The sequence below is a fragment of the Epinephelus moara genome, chromosome 1, assembly GCF_006386435.1.
Source record: "Epinephelus moara isolate mb chromosome 1, YSFRI_EMoa_1.0, whole genome shotgun sequence".
NCBI lineage: Eukaryota > Metazoa > Chordata > Actinopteri > Perciformes > Serranidae > Epinephelus > Epinephelus moara.
The window spans coordinates 28,425,929-28,449,391 of NC_065506.1; the positions used below are offsets into that span (position 1 = coordinate 28,425,929).

Here is a 23,463-nt window from a genome sequence, read left to right on the forward strand (position 1 = left end):
GAGTTGCAGAGCTTAGTAATAATTCTCTCTAGGCTTGTGTGTTAGTATATTGATTTACAGCTACGTATTTTATGGTCTTATATCACTCAGCAAAGTTTCTGTAGGCAATTGCACCTTGTAAAAACAACATCCAGCCACAATTACTGGACAACAAAACCCTTTGTAGCTGTGAGGCATTTTGAAAAGTACATGCAGGACCCCTGTATGATGCTGACCTTTACCTCTGTGATCCAACCCAGGCTTTCACACCACCATCAGGAGAGCAGGAAAGGACAGGCTGCAACATGCCCTTTGTTGCTATGGAGCTCACAAACAGACTCTCACTATGAATTTGCCTAGAAGAGTGTAATGAATTTGGTAAAATGACCCTCACACTGAATAACCATAAGTTGTTTGAGTGTGTTCTCAAATAACTTCAACAACAAGTAGACTGACAGATGTTGAGGCGATCCAGAGCGGCCTGTTCCGTATTGATTTTGACCTTTAACTTGACAAGTGTACAACTGTAAGCTTCTTAAGCTTTTTTTTTTTTTTTTTTTTTTTTTAAATTCACCCCGCCCGCCCCCCCGTCACCTCAGCCCTAACAGCAGCTTTGAGAATGTGATCCAAAAAGTGGAAATAAGAAGCCGCCTACAGCCAGCGTCGGCCACTTGCTTGTAAATGATTTACTTAACACACAATTTCTGTTGTGGCGTCTCTTCTCGCTGTTCTTCTTGTCTGTCTCGCTCTCCCTACTTCCCTGTTAACTCCTCCTCCCGCTGCTCGGCTCTGATGGATGGCGTTTGTGTTCACATGCTTGTTATTGGCCAGAGCTCCAGGGCTCAGGCGTTAGGTTGTGTTTATGAGAGGAGCCTGCACTGATTCCATGATAAAACCAGATGTTCCCTTACAAGGCTTCGAGCCTCCCTCATCTAGCTCTCATGTCCATATCAGGTATAACCTTCCTGTTGTACTCAGGCCTCTCAGCCTCCAAACTATAGCTGGGTCTTGGACTCCACAGTGGTCAAAAAAGGTTGCGTGTGAAGGACATACATGACATGTTTGCACTTTGATAGCGAGAAACAGAGTTGGAATATACTGAGAATATTTGTTTTCACCTAGCAGAAAAGAAACATTATAATGAATTACTAACTAAAGACGGCAAAAAAAACCCCACCACAGTTTGTGTGTTTTTCTGTGACTTAGCGATTTATTAATTTACACTGATACTTAAACAAGGAAAGTATAGCTTAGTCTCACAGTTGACATCAGAGCCACAGAGTGTGAGGCGTTTTTGCTTGATAAATGACTTAACCAATCAGTCAATTTTCAGAATTGTTGCCCATTAATTTACTCTTAATCCACTAATCACATCAGTACTGATTCATATAGGAATGAATAGCTTCATGTGTAGCCTGTCTGCATGTTCAAAATGTTCCTGCCTGTCTTTTACAATGAAGGCTCAGTACAACTTGTGGTGCAGCTGCCATGACCGGTTAGCACACTAAAACTTTCAAACCGGGACGTGATGTGTTGCTGTGTTATCAGATCTGAGCCATGTTAACCTACGAAAGGCCTATCAGATGCCAAAACACCAGACGTGAGGTGATAATACCATGAGAAAGAATTTTACAACTCCAGAAAGTTATCACAATGGCATCATTTAATCTCATGTCAGGTTCTGACAATTGTGACGTACATGCTCGAACTATGCTGCTCACATCACAAAGTAATCTACCTGGAATGCGCACTTGCACTTATTTGATTTACCAGTTAAGTGTGTTGCTGTGTGACGCTGTTTTACATTGTTGTAAGAGTTGAGCCAGGTTCAACGTCTTTTACCGGGCTACGCTGTGTGTCTGTGCCAGAACCCAGAACCGCCTCATTGAAATTAATGAGGAGGCTGGTGTTTCAGACACCGCACTATTGTTGCTCTGAACAAGGTTTTAGAGGTTTAAGCATTTGGGGAGAAAAAAAATGTCGATCAGATCAACACAACATCCCATGTGCCTCCAATTTATTGAGTACTTGAGTGCTAATTTCTTTTCTCCACAGCTTTAGTGGGCATTAAAATCTGTGTTTCATACCTCTGAACAGAAACATATTTAAAACGTGTAAAAAACAAACAAATATTTTAACACCTCCATGTGTGCAGGATGTCGGAGACAGTAAAGCTGTCTGGTCCAGAGCTGCCTGGGCACTGTTTTAACAGAAAACACTGGCACTGACATCTCCTTTGTCTCTCATTTTTGGATAATTCTATCTTCAAACAGCTTGTTAGAAACCCAAATTTGTAGAGGGAAATACAGGTGTAAGTAAAGGGAAACAAAACAGAGAGGCTGGTCAGAGATGGTTACTCTTTGCACCCTCATAAACAGCTGGTTTAATGTTTTTTGATGATATTTGAAGCCCTCATCAGGCTCCGACTGTACGCTCTGTGCGTGACAAGGTCAATGGTCCTTTTAATAATTACATGTGTTAACACTGGGTGAACCTGATATATTTATATGAACCTGCAGATCAGCAAATCAATGTCAGCAGAAAGGACTTTGAGAAGTACTATTCAGAGTATTTACACTCGGGCTCTCTGCCACCACTCTCCAAAGGTCATACATGCCTATATTCTTGCCAATCTCTTGTGATAGCGATGAATTGCCGCGTTCCAGGTCAACAGAAAACTTAAGCTCAGATAAAATGTAACCTGCATACACAGCCTGCACTGCGGACTGCGTGCGACTATTTATAGGGGCATGATTTACTGAATGGTTTCCAGTAAATGTGGGGCTAAAGCCATGCATAGATTAAATCTCTTTATGTGGAGTATGTTTTGTTGTGTAAAACGGATTTGAAGTTCAGTTTCAGGCCGGTCTGTTTGCAGTCACCAGCTTGAGTTAAACAGGTGTAATTTATTGCTTGAATCACTTTTAACAAGCTGGATTCTGTTAATGAATACATATTTGTGTGCAGTGTAGAGTGTATTGTGTCTTAACTGAACACCTGCAGTATATCTGACCAGCAGATGAGCTGTGAATGAGCGACACAGTTCAAAAACTACGTCCAAACAAATCCTCAGTAACTGCAGCCTATCATCTGACAGATTATAACATTGTATGTTTTAGATTTTTTTGTCATTTTTTATTTCCTACCGTAGATGGCACACACTGGGGTTAGATGAAAAAGAAAAGATGCATGTTGTCGGTAAGATCCAAACACAGCTTCATCTGTTTTTCTTTTTATGGTTTTGGAGGTCTTAAAAACTCTACACATGGTGTGCAGACTTTATTTTGCCAGCACTGGTAGCTGCTTACTGAGTTTGGGTGTTGAGTACAATCAAAAAGTTACGGGTCGTTTGATCATAAAACACACCATTGTGGGAAAAAGTTCATCACTGACGTACTAGGGGTTGACCTTATTCACATTGTGGCGTTGGCATTGACTCACACTTTGTCTGTGTGAAATACAAAAAAATTACAAATTTCTTGTCTCTACAAGACACCGTGTCATTCACCTCATTATCTAAAGTTCTCTGAAATCACGAGGGTGTAACAGCAGACTCAACACATTATTGTCATTTTATCAATCAGTATGACAATAACTTTACATATTTAAAGTAAAAATACTCTGCTATGGTTAATATTATGTTTAGTATGTTTTCCCGCATAACAAAAAAACTCTGAAAAGGGGCTGGAGTTACATCTACTCTTTCTCATTGAGAAATTCTGAATCTGACCTTTGGTCCGTCCAAAACTGCTGCTTGTGGTAGGTTTTGCTTTCTGTGTTCTCCAGCATTGGCACAGCGCTAAAACCAAGTGTGGAAATCAGGCCCCCAGACTTTTAATTTTTGTAGTGGCCAAACAGTTGAATTACAACTTCTGAGTCTGTCCCATGATGCCATTAGGCCCAAAAAGATTTTTTTCACATGGACTTGCATTGTGAAAGAGACGTCTGTAAATCAGTGGATTAAGTATTTTTAAGAATCACAACCCCCACAATATGCTTCGTTTCAATATCGGGATTTGATCCATTCGGTCCAGTAACCCTCACCTATGGTCATGAGCTCTGGGTAGTGGTCGAAAGAATGAGATTGCGGCCACAAGCGGCTGAAATGAGTTTCCTCCGTGGGGTGGCTGGGCTCAGCCTTAGAGATAGGGTAAGGAACTTGGACAAATCCAGAGGGAGCTTGGAGTAGAGCCGCTGCTCCTTCGCGTCAAAAGGGGTCAGTTGAGGTGGTTCAGGCATTTGATCAGGATGCCCCTCCCGCTGGAGGAATTACATATCTCATCTAGCCTGGGAACGCCCCCCAGAAGGAGCTGGAAAGCATTGCTGGGGAGAGGGATGTCTAGGGTGCTTTGCTTGGCCTGCTGCCCCTGCGACCCAGCCCTGGATAAGGGGATGAAAATGGATGGATGGCTGGTCCAGTAATATTTTGGAAACTTAGAGGAGCAGCATGATTAAATCATTTTACGTCCACTCAAGTTAGTGAAGTGCTAAACTGAAAGTTAGCTGCTTGGGCGACAGAAGTTCACCACTTGGTCTGTGAAAGTCTGTAGTGCACCTGCTCTATACACCCAACAGTGTGGAAGACTAGTGCTTGGTTGACTGGTGAAAGAGTAGCGTGCATCAAGATTGAGTGTTAGCATTAGAGGAAATGTCAGAGTGGTTCAGCCGTACATGTTTGAGCCTTAGTCAGACCCAGACTCAACTAGGAGGCTGTTGTGCAAAATAGATGACTAGCAGATGTCACATTGGTAAGTGTAGTTAGCATCTTGTATTTGTTCATGTGTTGTATAGCATCTTGTATTTGTGCAGTGGTTGTAAAACATACAGTAATCAGTGGTCTAATCAAAGGTTGCAGAAAAATACGTTCTGTCTGGCTGAGGTTTTTGTATTACGTGTAATAAGTACACTCGGCCCTGGAATTTTCAGGTTTCTTTTCTGGTATTTGCATATTAGGCAGCGACTGGCTTTCATATTTGGGACATACCCTTCTGTAGCTTGCCTGATTTGAATCTCAGATTTTAGGGAAGTGCAGAGCCGTTGCCCTCCCTCAGTAGAGGAATGTGAAAACACCTCTCTAGTGACAAACTTTGGACATTTTTATTATTATTATTATTATTGCTGTATAATTCTATCAGTAACATTTTGTACAATCCTGATATATTTTTTCCTAAAAACAAATAATGTCAGGAGTTAAAGAAAATGTTTAGAAACAAACAGGATGACTTATAATGAACATTAAACATTTTTACCATCAGTAAGTTTAAGAATTGATTAGATTTCTCACACATTTCTCACATTGTGTGTTTTTTAATTAAATATAATTAAATTAGAATAAATTAGAAAAAAATTAGAATAGATAATGTCCTAAAAAAAATGAACATGTCTATGCAGCATGTTTGTCAGTTCAGACTTATTTGCACCTGACTGATTTTATCTGCCATTTTTGTGGCTTCTTTTCGACATGAAGCTCGGCAGACACCAAGCAGCTGCTGCCCCATTTCCTTAAAAACGGCTCCATCATGACCTCTTTGGCTTTCCTCCCACTGGTGTACATGTATGAGGCTCTGCGCTCTCTGTTGTAACTTTTTTTGGGGACTGTTACTGATTCCATTTCTGTTTTCAGTTTTTACTTTACTTTAGTGTGAAGCAGTGCAAATCTGAAACCTGGCATTGACAAAGCTGGCAGTGCGATGTGACCCAGCTGTCAAAAAACGTAACGTTTTTCTTCTTCTCTGAACAATGAATTTATTTTTTTATCAAAATAAATTAACATTGTAAGCTCTGATAAAATGGTTTGATAATATAGCCAAGTGGCATTTACTTAATAGTGCTATATGGTTGCACACATAGAATTAACTAACTGACTCAGTAATGTTGGTTACACACCATTATCTATCTAAAGTTTGCTGACATTTGCATTGAGGGGTGTCACTGGTTAACTGATAACTGGTTATCCACTGAGAATATTTTTGACCGGGTATGCATGTCGGTCTATAGGTTAATATTATTACTCTTCAGTTTAGTAGTAGTACTTGCACTCTACTGTACCACATTAAGACTAAAGCTAATAAAGTATTCATGCTACAGCGGTTTGCTAGCCTTGGCCACTCTGCACTGCAAACCACCCATGTTGGATGGGATCTAGCTAGCTACCGCTTGTTTGGCTGTAACTGCTGGTAAAACGGTAATCCTGCCACCATGGCTTGGGATGCCGTTATCAGCTCCTGTGGCGGAATAAGCAACACTGCTAGCTCGCTAACCAGTGAAGACTGGAGGGTGGCCAGTGGGCACCATGTTTCTGCATGCTAACGCGGCTAGCCACCTGTCTGTCAACAAAGCCAACAAGGCAAGACAGTTACAACCCCGAACGTTAAGGTTTAACCAGCCTTAAATGGATAGTGTTTTGAAATGTGGCGCTAACAAAGCTAATAAGGTATTCATGCTACAGTGGTTAGCTAGCCTTGGCTGCTCTGCACTTTGAACCATCCATATTGGATGAGAGCTAGCTAGCAGTGCCGCTCATTCTGCGATTAGTGCTGATAACACGGTAGTCCCGCCAGCATGGTTTGGAATGATGTTATCAGCTCTTATTATGGAATTAAAGGCACTGCTAGCAAGCTAACCAGTGAAAACTAGAGGTTGGCTAGTTGGCACCATGTGTCTGCAATTTAATGTGGCTAGCCACCTGTCTGTCAACAATGTAGCCAACAAGGCAAGACATTTACAACCCAAAACATTAAGGTTTACCTGGCTTTGAATAGAAAGCACTTTGAAATGTGGTGTGAAAGTTCATTGAGTCAATGAAATGCTGGAGTATAAAGAAAGTGACTCTCTTTCATGTCATGTTGTTTTCAAAATTAAATTAGTTACCAGTTAATGGCTGTTGGACTTCCGAAAGCAAAATATGCTCAAATTGACATCATTATTACAAAGGGTGTCTTTATTTTGCTTAGAATTATAACTTTTCATTTGTTTGGGAAATACTGGGCTTTTTCTTGCAGGTTGGTACTGGTGAGCCCTGAATCATCTTCATTCACTACCAGCACACCTTAATTGATTTCATGCAGAGAAAGTTTTTCAAAATGCAGTGGTGATACATTCTTCTCCTGCGTGTGCATCTGTAAACTCATTGTTAATAAGAGTGCTTTGCTGACAGACATCCAGGTCAGTCCGGGATGGGCTCAAGAATCCTTTTAGTCATCATCTGCGTTGATAACCATCTTGCAGCGCATGACGTCCCGAACTTTTGTTGTGGCAGGGGTTTTTTCTTCCTTTAACAATGCTTTCCTTTTACACAGCTTTAACAGAAGGTGCTGACAATCTTATTGCTTAATCTTGTTGCCTGCTCCACGTGATGATCTCTTAAAGCATTTTTTACAACACAATGCACCACACTAAAGATAAAACACTGTATTATGGTAACGGCCTATTCATGCTTAGAATCTCAAGTGAACACAATAGGTTAAGTAAAATGAATAGATGAGGATAAAAGGCTCACTTCTTGTGCGTCACACTGACTGAATATATTGGGAAATGCAGATATTCTCAAGCTCTGTGTTACTGCCAGCACAAAACTTCCTGTGGACTTTAAGTAAATATAGATGAACACCATCTGACTCTGTAGGGTGTAAAAAGGCTTTGAAAGGTGCAAAAATTTAAAAAAAGAATCAAAGCTAAAGTGAAAAAATAATCGCTATTTAATAATCTTTGGTCGACCAATGTAGCTCTTACCGAGGCAGTCATCTGTCTATATTCTTGTCCTTCCTGCATCTCTTTCTGGAGGATGCTAAATTGATCCAAGATCAAATGAGAGATGCCGTAAATCTCACACTGTGCAAGGTCTGCTGGGACCCTTAAGTATCTCCCGAGGCTTTCGCTTGAAACGAGGACACACCTGCAGCCTTAGAGCAGCCTGAGGGATGTCTAGTCTTGCTGTCCCTTCCTGAGCACTCCAAATTAAGAATTTCAATTCTGCAAATATCCAGAAAGTCTTAAATAAATGCTTTCTATTTGAAAAGGTTATATTGCACAATGGCCACCATCCATTCAAGTGTACCCAAAAAGTGCAGTCAGGCCTAGCGTACCCAAGGAGGCTAAAAGAGCACATCTAAAGAGAACCTGAGCATCATCCAATTATTTATTTTAGCGCCATCTGCTTAAACCGTCTAATATCGCAGCTCCAGTTACATTGTACATGTTTCATACCACGTAGCTCCCATGAGGTCAAAGACCCAGCCTTCATTTAACAGCCTTGTGGACACCAGCCATGACTGCCATACTGGATGTCTGATAAAAAACCACATCCCTTCCATGTCCCATGGACTCGTCCAGTCTTGTGGCCTTGATGAAATAACAGTATTGGGAAGGAGCACCATCCAACTTGGTTTAGCACAAAGAATTTTATTTTTTATTCCCCAAATAGCTCATGGGTCCCAGTTGCAACTCTTCATCTCAGTTTTTCTATCAGCCTTGTTCTGCTCCATCTGCTTTTTTCTGGAGACACAGACCAAATTCACAACAACCAGGAAGCAGACAGAGACTGCTATCTTCCTCTCTTCAAAGAAATTAGTGGGTGTGTGTCTATAGGCTGTGCACTGTACGTCTCCTGACTCATGTAAACAAAACGCCATAGTAAAACCACATGCTGTGCCCCAGAGATAGAAGATGAGAGAGCTGTGTGGGCTACTCGTTGTGCTGCAACAAACTCCGACCTTTGACGTAAACCAGACAGGCTGAGAAGTGGTTGGTTGTCTCCGCCAGGCGTAAGCCTGCAGGGAGTTGTGCATTTGGTTGTGTGTGAATGTGTGCATTGTGTATGTACATACTACTGGACCAATCAGCCTAATAATATTTCGTGTGCACATTTATGACTGTATGCTCAAGGATCTCTCGTTTCAATTGTTGAAAAACCTCTTTTAATGACAGCTGACTCCTCACTTCTCTTACCCAGCCAGTAGGGGGCGCAAGTTTTTTGGTTAGGCTCAAAAAGACTAGCCTTACCGAGTCTGTTGAAGGCACATTTGGCCTTCATCGTGGCTCAGAAATTGAAAAGTTTGGTTTCATGTTGAACTGGAGTATCTGCATGTTAATCCCATTCCAGCTACGTTACAATCCACTTAAGTTAGGCACGATTTCAGATACCGTTATTGTTGATCTTCGCCACCATCTTGAGCTCAAGGAAGCAGGGAGGGACAATTCCACTGGGCTCCGCTGTGCCATGTGCATTGTTTAGAGTGGCTGCAATCAGCTCCAGCAGCCACGTAGCAGCCGGAACCCCACCACCTCTTAACTATCCAACTACTGAGAAAGTATTATCTACATTTACACAGCACAGGAGACCCTGAACACAGATCATCTTCCACTAAAATTACAACACTTGACCACAAAATGCTTGTTGGAATGTACTTAACATCACAAACTGATGATATCTTGAGTAGGTGGTACAGCGGAGTCAAAGATGTCCCATGTGAAACACAGTTCCATACAAACTTGTGAACACTTGGGTCATTGGGTGCAAATATGAAAAAGCATCTGTAACTCAAGACAGAAAGTAGAATTGATGTAGCATAATCCTCAGAGAACAACAACTATGGCTGTCTGCAGAGAGACAAAGGCTGGGGAGGATTAGGAAAGTTGTTTCACCGTATCTCGCATTGTGACAAAGGTCAGGCCTACGACCTCCATGTGGGTGTGTCGACTGTGTGGATGAATGCATGGAGATGTACAGTTTTCAGAGCTTACTGTATTGTATTGTACTCTATTACAAGACAGCAGTCATAGAACAGAATAGGAAGTCTTTATTGTCCTTGTACAAAGAATATACAACGCGATTAGGAGCGCTACATCTGATCAGGTGCCAGCTAGTCACTTAAACAAGCAAGTAAAAAACAGACACATAATCATTCATGAAATCGGAAACAAATAGTGTAAAAAATAAAAATATTAGTTGTTAAGTTGACAGGTTGATGATGAGAATACCGTCCTGAAATGATAGAGCAGTCATGTTATATACCAGCAAATTAGGTAAAAAAAAACCAAAACATTTTAGGTGTTCAACTTTTAGGATGATTTGATGAAACATTTGAATAATGTGTGTGCGACATATCAGTAAGGACACCGGGTTGAGTGAAATATTGAAAGTTTTAACTGCTGTGCTCATCTGTTCTCCTGTTTCATGTAGTTTCAACACTCTTTTCAGATGGCAGTATCTAAAATGTAATCTAAAGTATACAAAAAATACCCGGATCCAAACAACTTTGTTGATTTATAGTAGCATTGCCCCTGTGCCGGGGTCATGTGCCATTAATTCAGTGTTGTTACCTTGTTATCGTCCTGTAGCACATGAGAACATGGTGTCGAGTAACCTAATGCCACACAGACACTGCACTCTTGTTGGATCGTTGCCTGGCTAGTAACCTGTACTACAATGTGCTTTAGATCAGTTTATCTTCGGTGTCACATGGCAGGTAATACTTGGAGCAGGTGATTCTGTTGTATAGGAGGTGGAGGTAGCTTGTATGGGTTGATCTTGAGAATGAGCTTTAAAGGTCCTGTATTTTAAAAAATCTGATTTTCATGTGTTTTTTTAATCATAAAGCAGGTATAGGTGCTATAGAAAAACTGTGAAAGCATCAAAAGGCTCAATCCACAGAGAAATGCACACAGTCTGTATTGAGAAACCTTTGTGTTTAAATGAACCAGCAGGACTTCCCTGAAGTTGTGATGTCACATCTATACAGTATAAAAGTAGAAAGGGCTGCTATAGTGCTGTTTCAGTCATTCCCCAGCTGCGATGACAGTGAAGAGACGCTGGGAGATGTGGAAGACCCAGAAACACCGGCCAATCTGAACAGAATAGCCTAAGCACATGGCCTGTGAGCATTTATACTTGTGTGGTGGTCTGTATTTGTCACTCTGCCGTACACCTCCAAACTCCTAGTTGGTTTTGGGGTTTCTGTGAAGTGCTATAAAGTTTAGTTGATTCAAAACACACCCAAAACACACATTAAACATGGCTTAATAGCAACAGTTACAAACACAAGTACACAAATCGGCTTTATTATAACTTGTAAGACTCAGACAAAACACGTGTCTTTTGCTGGACACATTTTCCCCAGAAATACAACATGCTAATGTTTTTAGCACGAGCCTATGGCATTTTACATTGTATAAATTAGCTGAGCGGCTAGCGGACATTTCCTCTACTCCTATGAAGCCAGGGACAACAGGAATATTTAACAAAGGTAATGTTAAGAAATTCGGCTCTGTTACAACTCACAACGTTCACTGACAAAACCACTGTCTTATACTTGTCACGTTTTATAAAGAAATACAACATGCTAACGTTATTAGCACAAGCCTATGGCATTTTACATTGCATAAATTAGCTTCGTGGCTAGTAGACATTTCCTCTGCTCATATGAAGCCAGAGACAACAGCAATATTTAGCAAAGGTAACGGTACAAAATTTCAGCTCACAAGCTCCACTGACAAAACAACTGTCCTATACTAAACACGTTTTCCAAAGACATACAACATGCTAACGTTATTACCTCAAGCCTATGGCATTTTACATTGTAGAAATTAGCCTGGCGACCAGTGGCGATTTCCTCTACTCATATGAAGCCAGGATAAATCACACACAAGACTTAAAATGCTATTTTCTCGAGCCTTTATTGTCTTCACAATCTATTGTTCCTTATCTATGAGATAAATGTAAATAAAAGCTTCCAGGAGGTCTGCGTCACCGCGACATGTAGTTACATTTGCATTATGCTACGGTGTCCATTTGATTCAGAAGTATAAATCCTGCTTTAAAGAGACAGCCGCTAAAACAGAGCGTTTCAGACAGAGAGTGAACACAGGTATATTCAGGCAAACAGTATGAAAAATATTAAGTGTTTTTTAAACATTAAAATGTGTAAACATGTTGTAGTAGAAACCCAAAATACATGTGTGTAGCTGAAAATGAGCATGACATGGGATCTTTAAAGCCTTAATAGGTGGTCAGTTTTACTTGATAACTACGTTTATCTAAATTAGATTATGCTTTAGGTAAAAATTTATAACAGAAGACAAAAAGGCATCATTGTTCAATATGATAAACCCCAACGTTCCTCTTTGGACAGGCAGGAAGTCACAAAACTCCTTTCAAATTCTGGCAATTTAAGTTCCACCCTGCCAGAGGCAAACATTGTACAGAATCTACTCTTAAATGTTATGGTATTCTTATAAACTTGAATATAAGAAGCACCGAACTTGCTGTGAATGCTGCATCTACTTCTGATTGTTCACTGTATGTTTTTCAGTGGCAATTCTATGGTGCCCCTAAAGAAGCATCAGGCCACTAGTGTTTGTTTACATGTAGAGCAGAGGATATAGACAAATGTGGCAGATGAGCCCCTGAAGTGTCCTAAAAATGCAGCGTGACGTGACGTTAATTCCGAAGCCTGTTTCATGCTCTTCATTAGCCTGGGTGTCTCCCCGTTGAGCGCACTCTGGCTTCTATAAATACCCATTAAGTTTTCCACAGTGAAATTCTTGGGTGCCATTTAAAGAATGCGTCTTTGCGAAGTGAAATAAACACGTCATGTACTTTAAGGTTTAGTTTGTGTAGCTCCACCCCTCCAAGCTTGAGATAAGAAACTTAGAAGGCAGTGGTTCACACTCTGGAAGTGGTGAGGGGCTTTTCAGGGGGCATTTGGCAACACAAAATGAAATGAACATCAAAATGAAAAAGACTGCAACAGCTAATAAACATCATTGTTATGGAAAATGCCAAGAGATAATAATGAAAATGTCTCCTTTAACAGATGTAATAGTAGCAAACAGTGTATTTGAAGCTGTTCCTCTGACCAAACTAACAAGACCTGTAACTGTTAACTTGTTCATGCTTTGGATGATTGGAATTTTTAAACCATTTCCAAGAAGACCTCTCATTAGCTAGTTTTTCCTTTTCCCCTACTTGATTGGTGACAAACAGGACAATATCTTATCATACTTATGGACTTAAAAATACTCTACATGACATCAATAGACTCTGGCTTTGCAGGGCAGACGCTGAACAACACCAGTCCAGTGAAGTGGTAGATGAGTGTGAAAGAGAGGGATGACATTTTGCACGAGCTCCTTTCCCTAGTCAAAGAATTTTCCATGGTCCTGCCAGGTTGCCCTGACAACACTGGTGACAGCCACAGGCGGACTAGCCATCTGGAGTACCGTGAGTTTTCCCGTTGGCCCTGTTGACCTGTAGGCTGGTGGCGAGCCAAGCAGCACAGATGCAAAAAGATTTTTACAAGTCTTTGGTCCTGTAGATTGTCTGGCTGGTTACACTGAGAGGAAGTACTTCATCTGTGCAGACCCCTCACAGGCAACTGCTTAGTCACTTACACTTTTGTCATCGAGCAACTTCAGTGTGATACATTCTTTAAAGCACTCATCAGAGTAACAGATTGCATTGAGCATTAATGGTGACTTTGTAAAGCAACTGACCAAAAATGTGGGGGGTAAAAAAGGTATATTGAGACAGTGTTCGATCTTTGTCACACATAGAGCAATTCATAATATATCAGTTAGAAAATCAATCTATCTAATGCAGTGTTGCTATCATGCCAGCTACGTTTTAAGTACTTCTCTGATATTTTTATTTATGATTTTTATATTTTTTTCATAACTTTTATTTTATTTTAATTACAAAAATCTGTCCATTTCTCTTGTTGATTTTGTCAAGATAAGTTTTTAATGCCATTTAAATCCTACAAAAATTAAAAGAAATGTGATCTTGAGAAATTCTATAAATCAAATTATGTGAAAATATAAAAAATTAAAACTATGTTAGTGTTGCTTTTGAATTGACTCATAAAAGATTTCTCATTCATTCATTCATCTTCTAACCGCTTCATCTTCTTGAGGGTCGCGGGGGGGCTGGAGCCTATCCCAGCTGACATCGGGTGAGAGGCAGGGTACACCCTGGACAGGTCGCCAGACTATCGCAGGGCTGACACATAGAGACAAACAACCATTCACGCTCACATTCACACCTACGGACAATTTAGAGTTATCAATTAACCTAGTCCCCAATCTGCATGTCTTTGGACTGTGGGAGGAAGCCGGAGTGCCCGGAGAGAACCCATGCTGACACGGGGAGAACATGCAAACTCGGCACAGAAGGGCTCCCACACCCGGGATCGAACCGGCAACCCTCTTGCTGTGAGGCGACAGTGCTAACCACCACACCACCGTGCCGCATAAAGATTTCTCCCATGTTAAAAAAATGAGGCCAAAATATTCGGGATTTACAGCTGCTGCCATCTTGCCCTCATGATGTTTTTTGAAACCAGAGTCTGCATAGTAGCGTACAGGGATTGGTCCCACCCAACTAAATCGTGAGTCGATCATGACGTCAAGCCCCCTTTTTTATAGCATCAAATAACTAATTGTAACCAAACCTATTAGGAAAAAAAGAACTCTTGCACTTGCATAGCACATTTAAAAACAATTGCAGTTGACCAAAGTGCTGTGCAAAATAAATTAATGACATACAAATAAATAGCAATATGAAATGTACACAAATATGAAACAGAAAAACACCAGTAACTAAGAACTATTACATACATAAAAAAGATTATAAAATACTAAAATATTAAACAACCAAAGGCCATTGAACACATGTATGTTTTAAGATTTGTCTTAAAAGTGAGAGTGGAAGGTTATTCCAAAGCTTTGGAGCAGCTACTGCAAAGGCATTATCTCTCTTACCCACCAGCCTTAAAGGCGAGCCAGTTAAAAGACATTGTTCTGAGGATCTAAGAGGTCGGGAGTTGGAGTAGGGGCAGAGAAGTTCAGCAATGTACTGACTACTTACTTTAAGATTTTAGTTTGGCTCATGTCCCATCCGCTAACATGGAGGGGGCAGAGTTTATGACCTATATTGTAAATACTACTTATTTTACTGTTATTGTTGCTTTTATTGTTATTGTTGCCTTTGTACTGTGCACTTTGAGATTTGTATTCAAATGTAAAGTGCGTTATAAATAAAATCTATTATTATTATTATTATTATTATACTGCAGCCAGACACCAGGGGGGGATTGAGGCTTCGCTTTTGGGGAGCTGTCATGTCCAACTTCACATACAGTTGTTGGTTTGTACGGAGCGTCTAGCGCTGTTAAATTTTTCTGTGCCCACTTTGCTCAGAGACATTATGTGGCCAAAAAATAAGCTGTCTTATGTCCTCATTGCATGTCAAGCCATAATTTATAAGGGGCACTAGCCATGAACCCAGGACACATTAGCTTCTTGTGTGGGTTGAGCTCTAGTGATGCTGCTAAATGTCAAAGATTGGCCTGTTGAACGCTGCTTGTGGGCTTGCAAACACTGTTTGACCCAAAATCTCACACTCTCTGTCCATTTACACAAAAAGTACCTTTTAGTTGTGCTTCCTGTCCTTGTTTGCACAAGGCACATTTTGCATTTGCATTTGCACTTTTGTCAGAGCTCCCTCGTCACTCTGAAGATATTTTACACCACTTCTTTTTAATTGGGGTTGTTAAACTGAATTTGTCAGTAACTTCCTCATGTTTGGTAAACGGGGTTAATGTAAGTTCACAGTTGCACTCATTTTCTTTCCTTGTATTCTTAAAATGCCTTACTGAGATAGTTGAATTTAATGTTCTGTTAATATTTAACACAAAATGCATTTTGTAGATATAAGAAAATGCTGCATCTCTAGTGTATTTTACAGTGTATATATATAATATATTTTCTCATGTGTCAGTTTTGTGTTTTGGAGAGTGTGTGTTTGAGTGTAGGAAACATCTTTGTAGTGAGTCAGTCTGGGTCAAAAGTTCAGAGACTGTTTTTTTAATCCCAGTCTGCTCCTTCCTTCAGTCGCCTCAGCTGCTGGCCTACCGTCAGCTAACCTGCCAGAGCTTTGGCACTCTGCTACAGGCCCAGCCATATCCTGGCAGTTCAAGCTATGTCCGAGCAATAGGAGACACACACACTGAGAGACACAGACACACACACACACACACACACACACACACACACACACACACACACACACACACACACAGAGCTCTCATCTGGTCAGCTCCCTTTCCTGAACAGGCTTAAAAGAATCAAGCCACCCTGTGCTGTCTTTTCCTCTCTCAGTATCATCTTTTCTTCCCGTGCGTGTCTTGACAGCCAGAGCCCAGTCCTCATTATCGGTGTGTGCATGTGCAGAGGGCTGCTGACGCTGTGTGTGTGTCGCCGCAGACTGACGTCAGCAGTGCCCTGCTTCTCTCCGTACAAATGCCTGCCTGCCATTGATACCTTTCCTCTGCCCCCCACAGTCTTATTAGCGTGTTTTTATCAGTTCTAGCACCTCTCACAGCACAGAGCCGAGCTAATATGACACGCAGGTGTAACAAACTGACGGTCTAATAGCTCGCACAGGTTTATTGACTCCTGTTAGGAAATATTTACGACTTGTCTCATGTTAAATAACTGTGTGTGTGTGTGTGTGTGTGTGAAGGGTTATTTTGATGTGTGCTGTGTTTCCCCTGTGTGTTTGTAAGCATGTTTGATTGTGTCTGTTTTCTCCGTGTGGGTCTCTCCCTGTTTACATTGTATCTGTACATTCATGAAGGTATAAATATAGTGCAGTTATTTCCCTTTTGGAAATACCTGCACCATAAATAATCTTGTTGTGTTACTCGGAATGGCAGATAGGCTGAATATGGACAATTGTACAAGTCCCAAACCCCGTCTGTGACTGTGTGTTTAAAAGCTAGCCAAAATAAAAAGCAGTGAAATATATGAGTTGTACAAACAGACGTTTACAAAGTAGGCAGTCTGGTGTTGTTGTGATTTTGATGTATAATTACCATTTGCACCAATGTCCCTGCAAAATCAGACTTTTGAATTCTTCATTTTAAAAAGCAGTTTTGGTTTATATAAGGGCTGGCGGATGTGTCAATTTTACTTGAAGTATCACAACTTGTTTCATATGAGATGTTTAAAATGACTTTATCAAACAAAAATTGTCACTCTGTTTTGTTTTTGTTTTTGTTTTTTTGCCACCGTGACAAACATGATAGTGTGTGAGGCGAGGTGAATTTCTGTATCTGCAGGGCTCCAGACCACAACTATTAAGTCACATTTTGTAACCATGGAGCACCAATGCCACTTGCAAATATTATTAGTATATGAATTGGAGAGCTGTTAGTTTGTTTCCTGCTCACAGTGAATAAATCCTCATGTTTAACCATGTGGCTGTTACTGTTTAACATCCCACTAACTGCTAACAGCTAAATGTTGACCGGAAGCTACAAGTTCACAGCAAAAACATTAACACCTCCGGCCCGAGATGAGCCAGGTGCTTCAGAATAAAAGCAACAGTGGCTCCGCTTTGATTTATGTTTAATACTTTATGTAACTTTGTCATAACAGTGATTTATTTAGCTTTATTTTAACAATACTTAATTTGCCCTAACTATAGCAGTGCTTCATTTAACTTTATTGTAACAGTACTTTGACTTGATGATAACAGTGCTTTATTTAACTTTATTATAACAGTACTTAATTAAACTTTACTAACAGTGCTTTATTTAACTTTATTTTAATACTTTATTTAAATTTATTTTAACAGTGCTTTACTTAACTGTATTTTAACAGTACTTTATTTAACTTTATTTTAACAGTGCTTTACTTAACTTTACTACAGCAGTGCTTTATTTACCTTTGTTTTAACAGTACTTTGTGTAACTTAAGTGTAACAGTACTTTGACTTGATTATAACAATATTTTATTTAACTTTACTATAGCAGTACTATATTTAAATTTATTACAACTGTACTTTATTGAAATTTACTATAATAGTACTTTATTTAACTTTATTATAACAGTACTTGATTTAAACTGTACTTCATTTAACTTAAGCAGAACAGTGCTTTATTTAACTTTATTTTAACAGCATTTTATTTAATTGAACTGTAACGGTAGTTTATTTAGTATTCGAGCATCTTGTAGTCTACAGTAGTTCAGAGGAGATTTTAAATTTCGAAATGTATATCCTGTATTGTGTTGTAGCCTAAAAATATTGCAGTATTATTCATAGGCTATTTTACCCAGTCCTAGCTTATAGCATGATTTACTGACATTTATATTTTTCTCTCTTTCTCAGGGTCCCCAACCCTAAAGCTAGTGGTGGAGGATGTACATCAGTAAAAGTCACACAATGCAAAAATACTCAGTTACAAATTGTTATAAGTTAATAGTTGTTAATATTAATAGTACATTTTTTATACTTTACCTTGGTAAAGGTAGATTTTTTTATATATTAGACTATTATTTCAAATAGATAATCATTTTAATGCCTTGTAATGGTAATTTTATCTATGTTACATGCTCTTGGGTAGCTATGCATCATGTTTTTCTAAGATGGTCACATGATTCATACGTATATGCACTTGTATACAAGTAAAAACTACAATATATCCCTTTTGAAATGTTGAGTTGAAGTATAAAGTAGCATAAAAAACGAAAATCTCAGACTGCAAAGTGCCTGTGCTTCAGCGTACTTTATTTATGTTTCACAATTACACCGCAATGCTTCAGAGGTGAGAAATAACAAGATGTGTTTTGCAGTGTGCCTGTGTGTCTGTCTGTGTGTGTGTGTGTCTGCATGTGTACAGGTGTCTTAAGTGTCAGCAGCTGAGTTGTGTGTCTCCGTCTCCACGTCTGCCCCCATGTCATGTTTTCATAACATCACTAAAGAAAATGTCTCTTGTTCATTGAAAGATTTTAATCTCGTCACTCGCAGGAGGCCCTCACTGTACGTTGTGGCTTGGCACACGCTATGATGGTGGTGACGGTGGTAGCACCTATTCAGCCAGATTTTCCTGTTTCTGTGCTGTGCGAGAGGTGGAGAGGACATCCATGTTTTTGTGCATTGTGCACAGGTGATGCAAAGGCATATGGAAATGGTGTGATGCAGATGGACTGTACACACACAGCGCTATATTGTGTGACACACTTAAGACCTCTGAGTGTGTCACTGTGTGTGTGATCGATAGGGTGAATAGAAAATGAAACGAAACATATTTAGGTTGAGTTAAATGGAGGTCTGCATTTGTGTCTGCATTTCTGTCTGTGCTTCTCTGTCCTTAACTCTCCATCTCCTCCTTAATGGCATCCTCTCCTTCAGCTTTTACCCATCTCCCTGTCTGTTTCAGCCCTTCTGCGTCTCTCCGTAAACAAGCAGAAGGCCAACAACTCTGTCCTCCGGCCGTCTCCCGCCATCCCGTTGCCATGGTGTATGGAGCATTGTTTGCTGGCCTCTATGTCGGGTTGCCATGGCAGGGCTTATTTGCCATATTAAATGTTTGGCAGCATTGTACAGATGCTGATGACAAACACCCAACATCCCACTTTGATCAGTGAAACAGTCGCTGATTAGAGGAGATGGGATGAGGCCACTGATCTATTTAACAACCTTAGTTATAGCTGTTCATGCATTGTGCATGGATCACATGCAGGAAGGAACATGTCTGTGTAACATGAATAATAATGCAGAAAGCTGTAAAAAAACAAAACAACTTGAATTACATTTAAACCTATGCTCTAAGACTCAGCCTTTTCATTATGTGACCCATTTTATATCGTTGAGTGGACCGAAGACCCCTGACTAAGTGATATATTTGATGGATTTTTAATATTATATTCAATATAGCTTGTGTTCAGGTCTTCACTGTGTCACCTTATCCTGTGAGATTTTACAGGTTCAATTTTATATCTTGAATAATAATCTAAGCTTCAAATAATTTCAGTTTTCTTCACAGAAATGACCAAAATGCGTATTTGATTTTAAAAAACAATGTGTTCGTACAACTAAGAACAAACCAAGTACAACTAAGAGGAGTCTTGCACAAATATAAATCAATTAAAGAACTACTCAAAAAAATATGTTTTTGGCAGGTACATAGATGAGCGAGGGTTGTTAGTGGAGTGCATATTTATTTTGTAACGCTGGGTACATGGACCGTAAATAAACTGGGTTTATTACTTATTTATTTAATTGGGTGGTGAATAGACTGAGGATAGTTGAATATTAGTTGTAATAAATTTGGGAATTTGTTGAAATGATATATGAGTTAAAAGAAGAAATGTAAGAAAGGGGTAGAGACAAAAGTTTTCCTTCTACCTACTCCTTTTTGGACACTGTTATCTTTCTCTTGTTTGTTTTTTTATGATGTTCTTTTCGTTTTTGATGTAAAATAAAGTCATTCATTCATATCTATATCTATATATGTGTATTTATAGGCCTCGTGACCCCTGAGAGTACCCCCAGGTTGGGGACCAGTGCCCTGAAATAAAGTGGATTTAGTCATTTTACTAAATAATAATATAGTATAATGTCTTAAGTCTTAAGTTTCTGATATTAATCCGTTGTATAATCTGTGACGTGCTGTGATTATTCCTGACATCATGATGACTGGCTCAGATGTGACAGAGGAGGAGAAATGTGTTTACATGTTAAGCTGAGGCTGCTGCTGTTTGTGGAGGTGCTTTTCAAAATGAGGCCTAATCCTCAGTGTCTCTCCCCCTTGTGGTGTGGGGGTGAGACTGCAGGCGGGCTGCTCACAAGAAATGTGAAATGTGTTCTGTTGGACTTCACACAGAAACTTGGTATATTTCTACGCATGAAAACATGAAGGTGGACCTGAAATCACGTCCTATTGTCGCTGCATGATTTGGAGTCAGATTCTCTTCAAATAGTAGCAGATGTTTTCAGTTATGCTGTGAAAAGTAAAAGATTTGAGTGCTTTAACTGAAATGCATGTTAGTAAAATCGGTGAATGTGCAACAGTATAATTTGACTGTGTAAACAGTCTAAAGTTAGCTGCTCTCTCGACTATATTTCTGTATTTACACTTAACACTTATTTCAGGTCCAGCAACTTAGTGTTACACAACCTGCTGCAGCTTTGACTGTAACGTGTGAGAGCTCCTGTTTGGTTACCGACAGATAGCGTGGAAATGCTGCCGATTGACGTAGTTGGAGCCAGATAAGATCTCACAGCTCCATTGTAGACGCACCACGGTGGTTTTAGTGGTTAGCTTTTCTTCTTTTGCTTTCAGTGAAAGGCCTCCGTCTGCTGTCGCGCAGGCAGCGTGCGTTAGCATACCTGTAGTGGAAAGTGCATCGTGTGGTGCAGGAAATCCTTAATGTAAACTGTTACTACACCGTGTGTTTAGATAACGGGCAGAATAGACGAGCAGGAGCTCTGTCGCTCCGTTGCTGACCTGCCAGTGCCCTCACTCTGAAGTCATAAAGCACAATGTGGAGTATAAGTCAAAGCCTGTGCTCTTCCTGTGTGTATACACCTCATATTCTCTATGGCACAAACACATACAATGATGACATTTGACTGACAGTTTGTGTGTCTCTCTTTTGTTTTTCAGATGATTCTGTGGGACTGGGATCTGAAACACTGGTACAAACCACAGTATCAGGTCAGTACATGTGCATGGTTCATCCAGGTAACTCACAGGTGTATTCAGGCCCACCTGCAGAAGCTGTCACCTCTGGGACATGCAGCTCTTTCGCTTACATTTTTTTGGTGAGGCAAAATCCACATTGTGTAAAACCTGGCATACAGTGACCTTGGCATTGTTGGCATGCCACATTTTATCTTACACAGACATTCTTTGTCTTGTTTGAACTATTTGCGTAATCTGTCAAAGAATTTAGCTCCCACAGACACAGAATCATTATTTGTTCCTGATAGACGGAGCCGAGCCAGCAGGGACATTTTCCCTTATGAGAACTGCCCTAAGGTGCTACACAGCCTATTCTGTGCCACACTGCTCTTACATTTTATTTAACTTCAGATATAAACATAGCACTCTGGATATATAGTGAATTTTCCTCCCACTTTACTGTAGTTCAGGGGTGCTCAAAGTTTTGATGACTGAGTGCATATTTAGGGAGCCAGCATATGATTGAGGGCCACACAAAAAAAGTTCAGTCGCAAGCCGTCCACCAAAATCGCCAACGTTAGCTAACAGCACTAGCATTGATAAAAGAACCTAATTCCTGTGACACTCATGGCCGCTCTTATGGCAACAGTGCTGTAGTTGTTCTCACTGTTTTTGTTCCTACCGCAACGCCATTAACCAAAACATCCTTTTGAGTTAGCAGCAGGAATCAGTAGATTTTCACGCTGTCTGCTGTCCATAAGCATTTTCATAGTTCTAAGATCCTCTATTTTTATTGTGTCCGCTAGGGGTGTGCCATATCATCTTGTTCACGATAACACTGGTACAATTTTTAGTAAAATTCATAGGGTGATACTCACGATATTTTTTGACATTGATGTCATACTGTTACCCACGGCAACAACAAGCATGGCTGAAAGCGAAATTATTACAGACTCTGCAGTGGTTCCAGAAAGAGGAGTAGCTTCAGTAGTGTGGAATAAACTGTGGCGTCCTGAATGTTGTATGAACAGCCCCGGACTTCTCAGACTCTTTTAGCGAGATACCGCTCAGAGGGAACTCATTCAGCGGCTCCTCTGGCAGCAGCACAGCGTAGGAGGCAACTAGTCAACACTGTCTCAGACCATAAGCGGAAACTAGGGCTCTTTTATATATATCACATTTTAACAAAACCGTACCACAAACATTTTGAAAACTACACTACTGCATTGTATTTGCTGCCCTGTTCTCTAATCTGTGTGATGTGTGTGTGTGTGCGTGCGTGCGTATGGCAGGGCGCTGTGAGCGGCAACGGCGTGGATCTTTCAGTCATCAACGAGGCCAGGAACCTGGTGTCAGACCTGCTGATGGACTCGTCTCTGTCGCCACACACCATCTCAGCCCTGCGCAGCATCTCGAGCCTGATGGGGACATTTTCAGGCTCGTGCCGCCCCAGGGTTAACCCCTTCACCCCCTTCCCAGGTTTCTACCCCTGCGACGAGGTGGAGGACTCTGTAGAGAGGAGCGACAGGAAAAGCATTAAGGTGGGCAGAAGCGTTACCACTGCACCAACGTAGTATGAACATGTATCCAGATGAGCAACAGGCCAGTCTTGGTACTGAAGAAGTCCTGATATGACAACGTAACACACAGCAGCAGTTTCTCATACTGTGAGAAAGAATTTTACAGCTTTGCAAAGTTGTCAGAGTGTCATCATTTTATCTTGATGATCACAAGTTAGATAACAGATATACGCCATTCGCATACTTGACCACATAGTGTGTTGCCAGATGATGTTGCCCTGCCTTGTGGTAGAGTTGAGTCAGTTTAAACATATTGCCCAAACCAGCCTTCTGTTGGCTTCATCATCTTTAGACGCTGTGCTCGTGTCTGTCTGAACATGGCCCGAGTTCACAAACGCTCCTATCTGTTTGGTGTGATCATGTTTATGTAACCTGGCCAGCATCTTCAGTTTGTGTAATAAAACACGTATCTATACTGGAGACTTTCTTTTCCACAT

At 40.4% G+C, this 23,463-nt stretch overlaps 1 protein-coding gene across 2 annotated transcripts in view; it reads left to right on the top strand.

Annotated features, from left to right (window-relative positions):
• pde3b (phosphodiesterase 3B) overlaps positions 1-23,463 on the top strand; it is a 62,606-nt gene that overhangs the window by 25,748 nt on the left and 13,395 nt on the right. For both annotated transcript variants that reach the window (XM_050050553.1, XM_050050563.1), the window contains exons 2-3: positions 21,429-21,479; positions 22,739-22,987. In XM_050050553.1, coding sequence (XP_049906510.1) covers positions 21,429-21,479; positions 22,739-22,987 — 300 coding nt within the window. The remainder of the gene's footprint in view (positions 1-21,428; positions 21,480-22,738; positions 22,988-23,463) is intronic.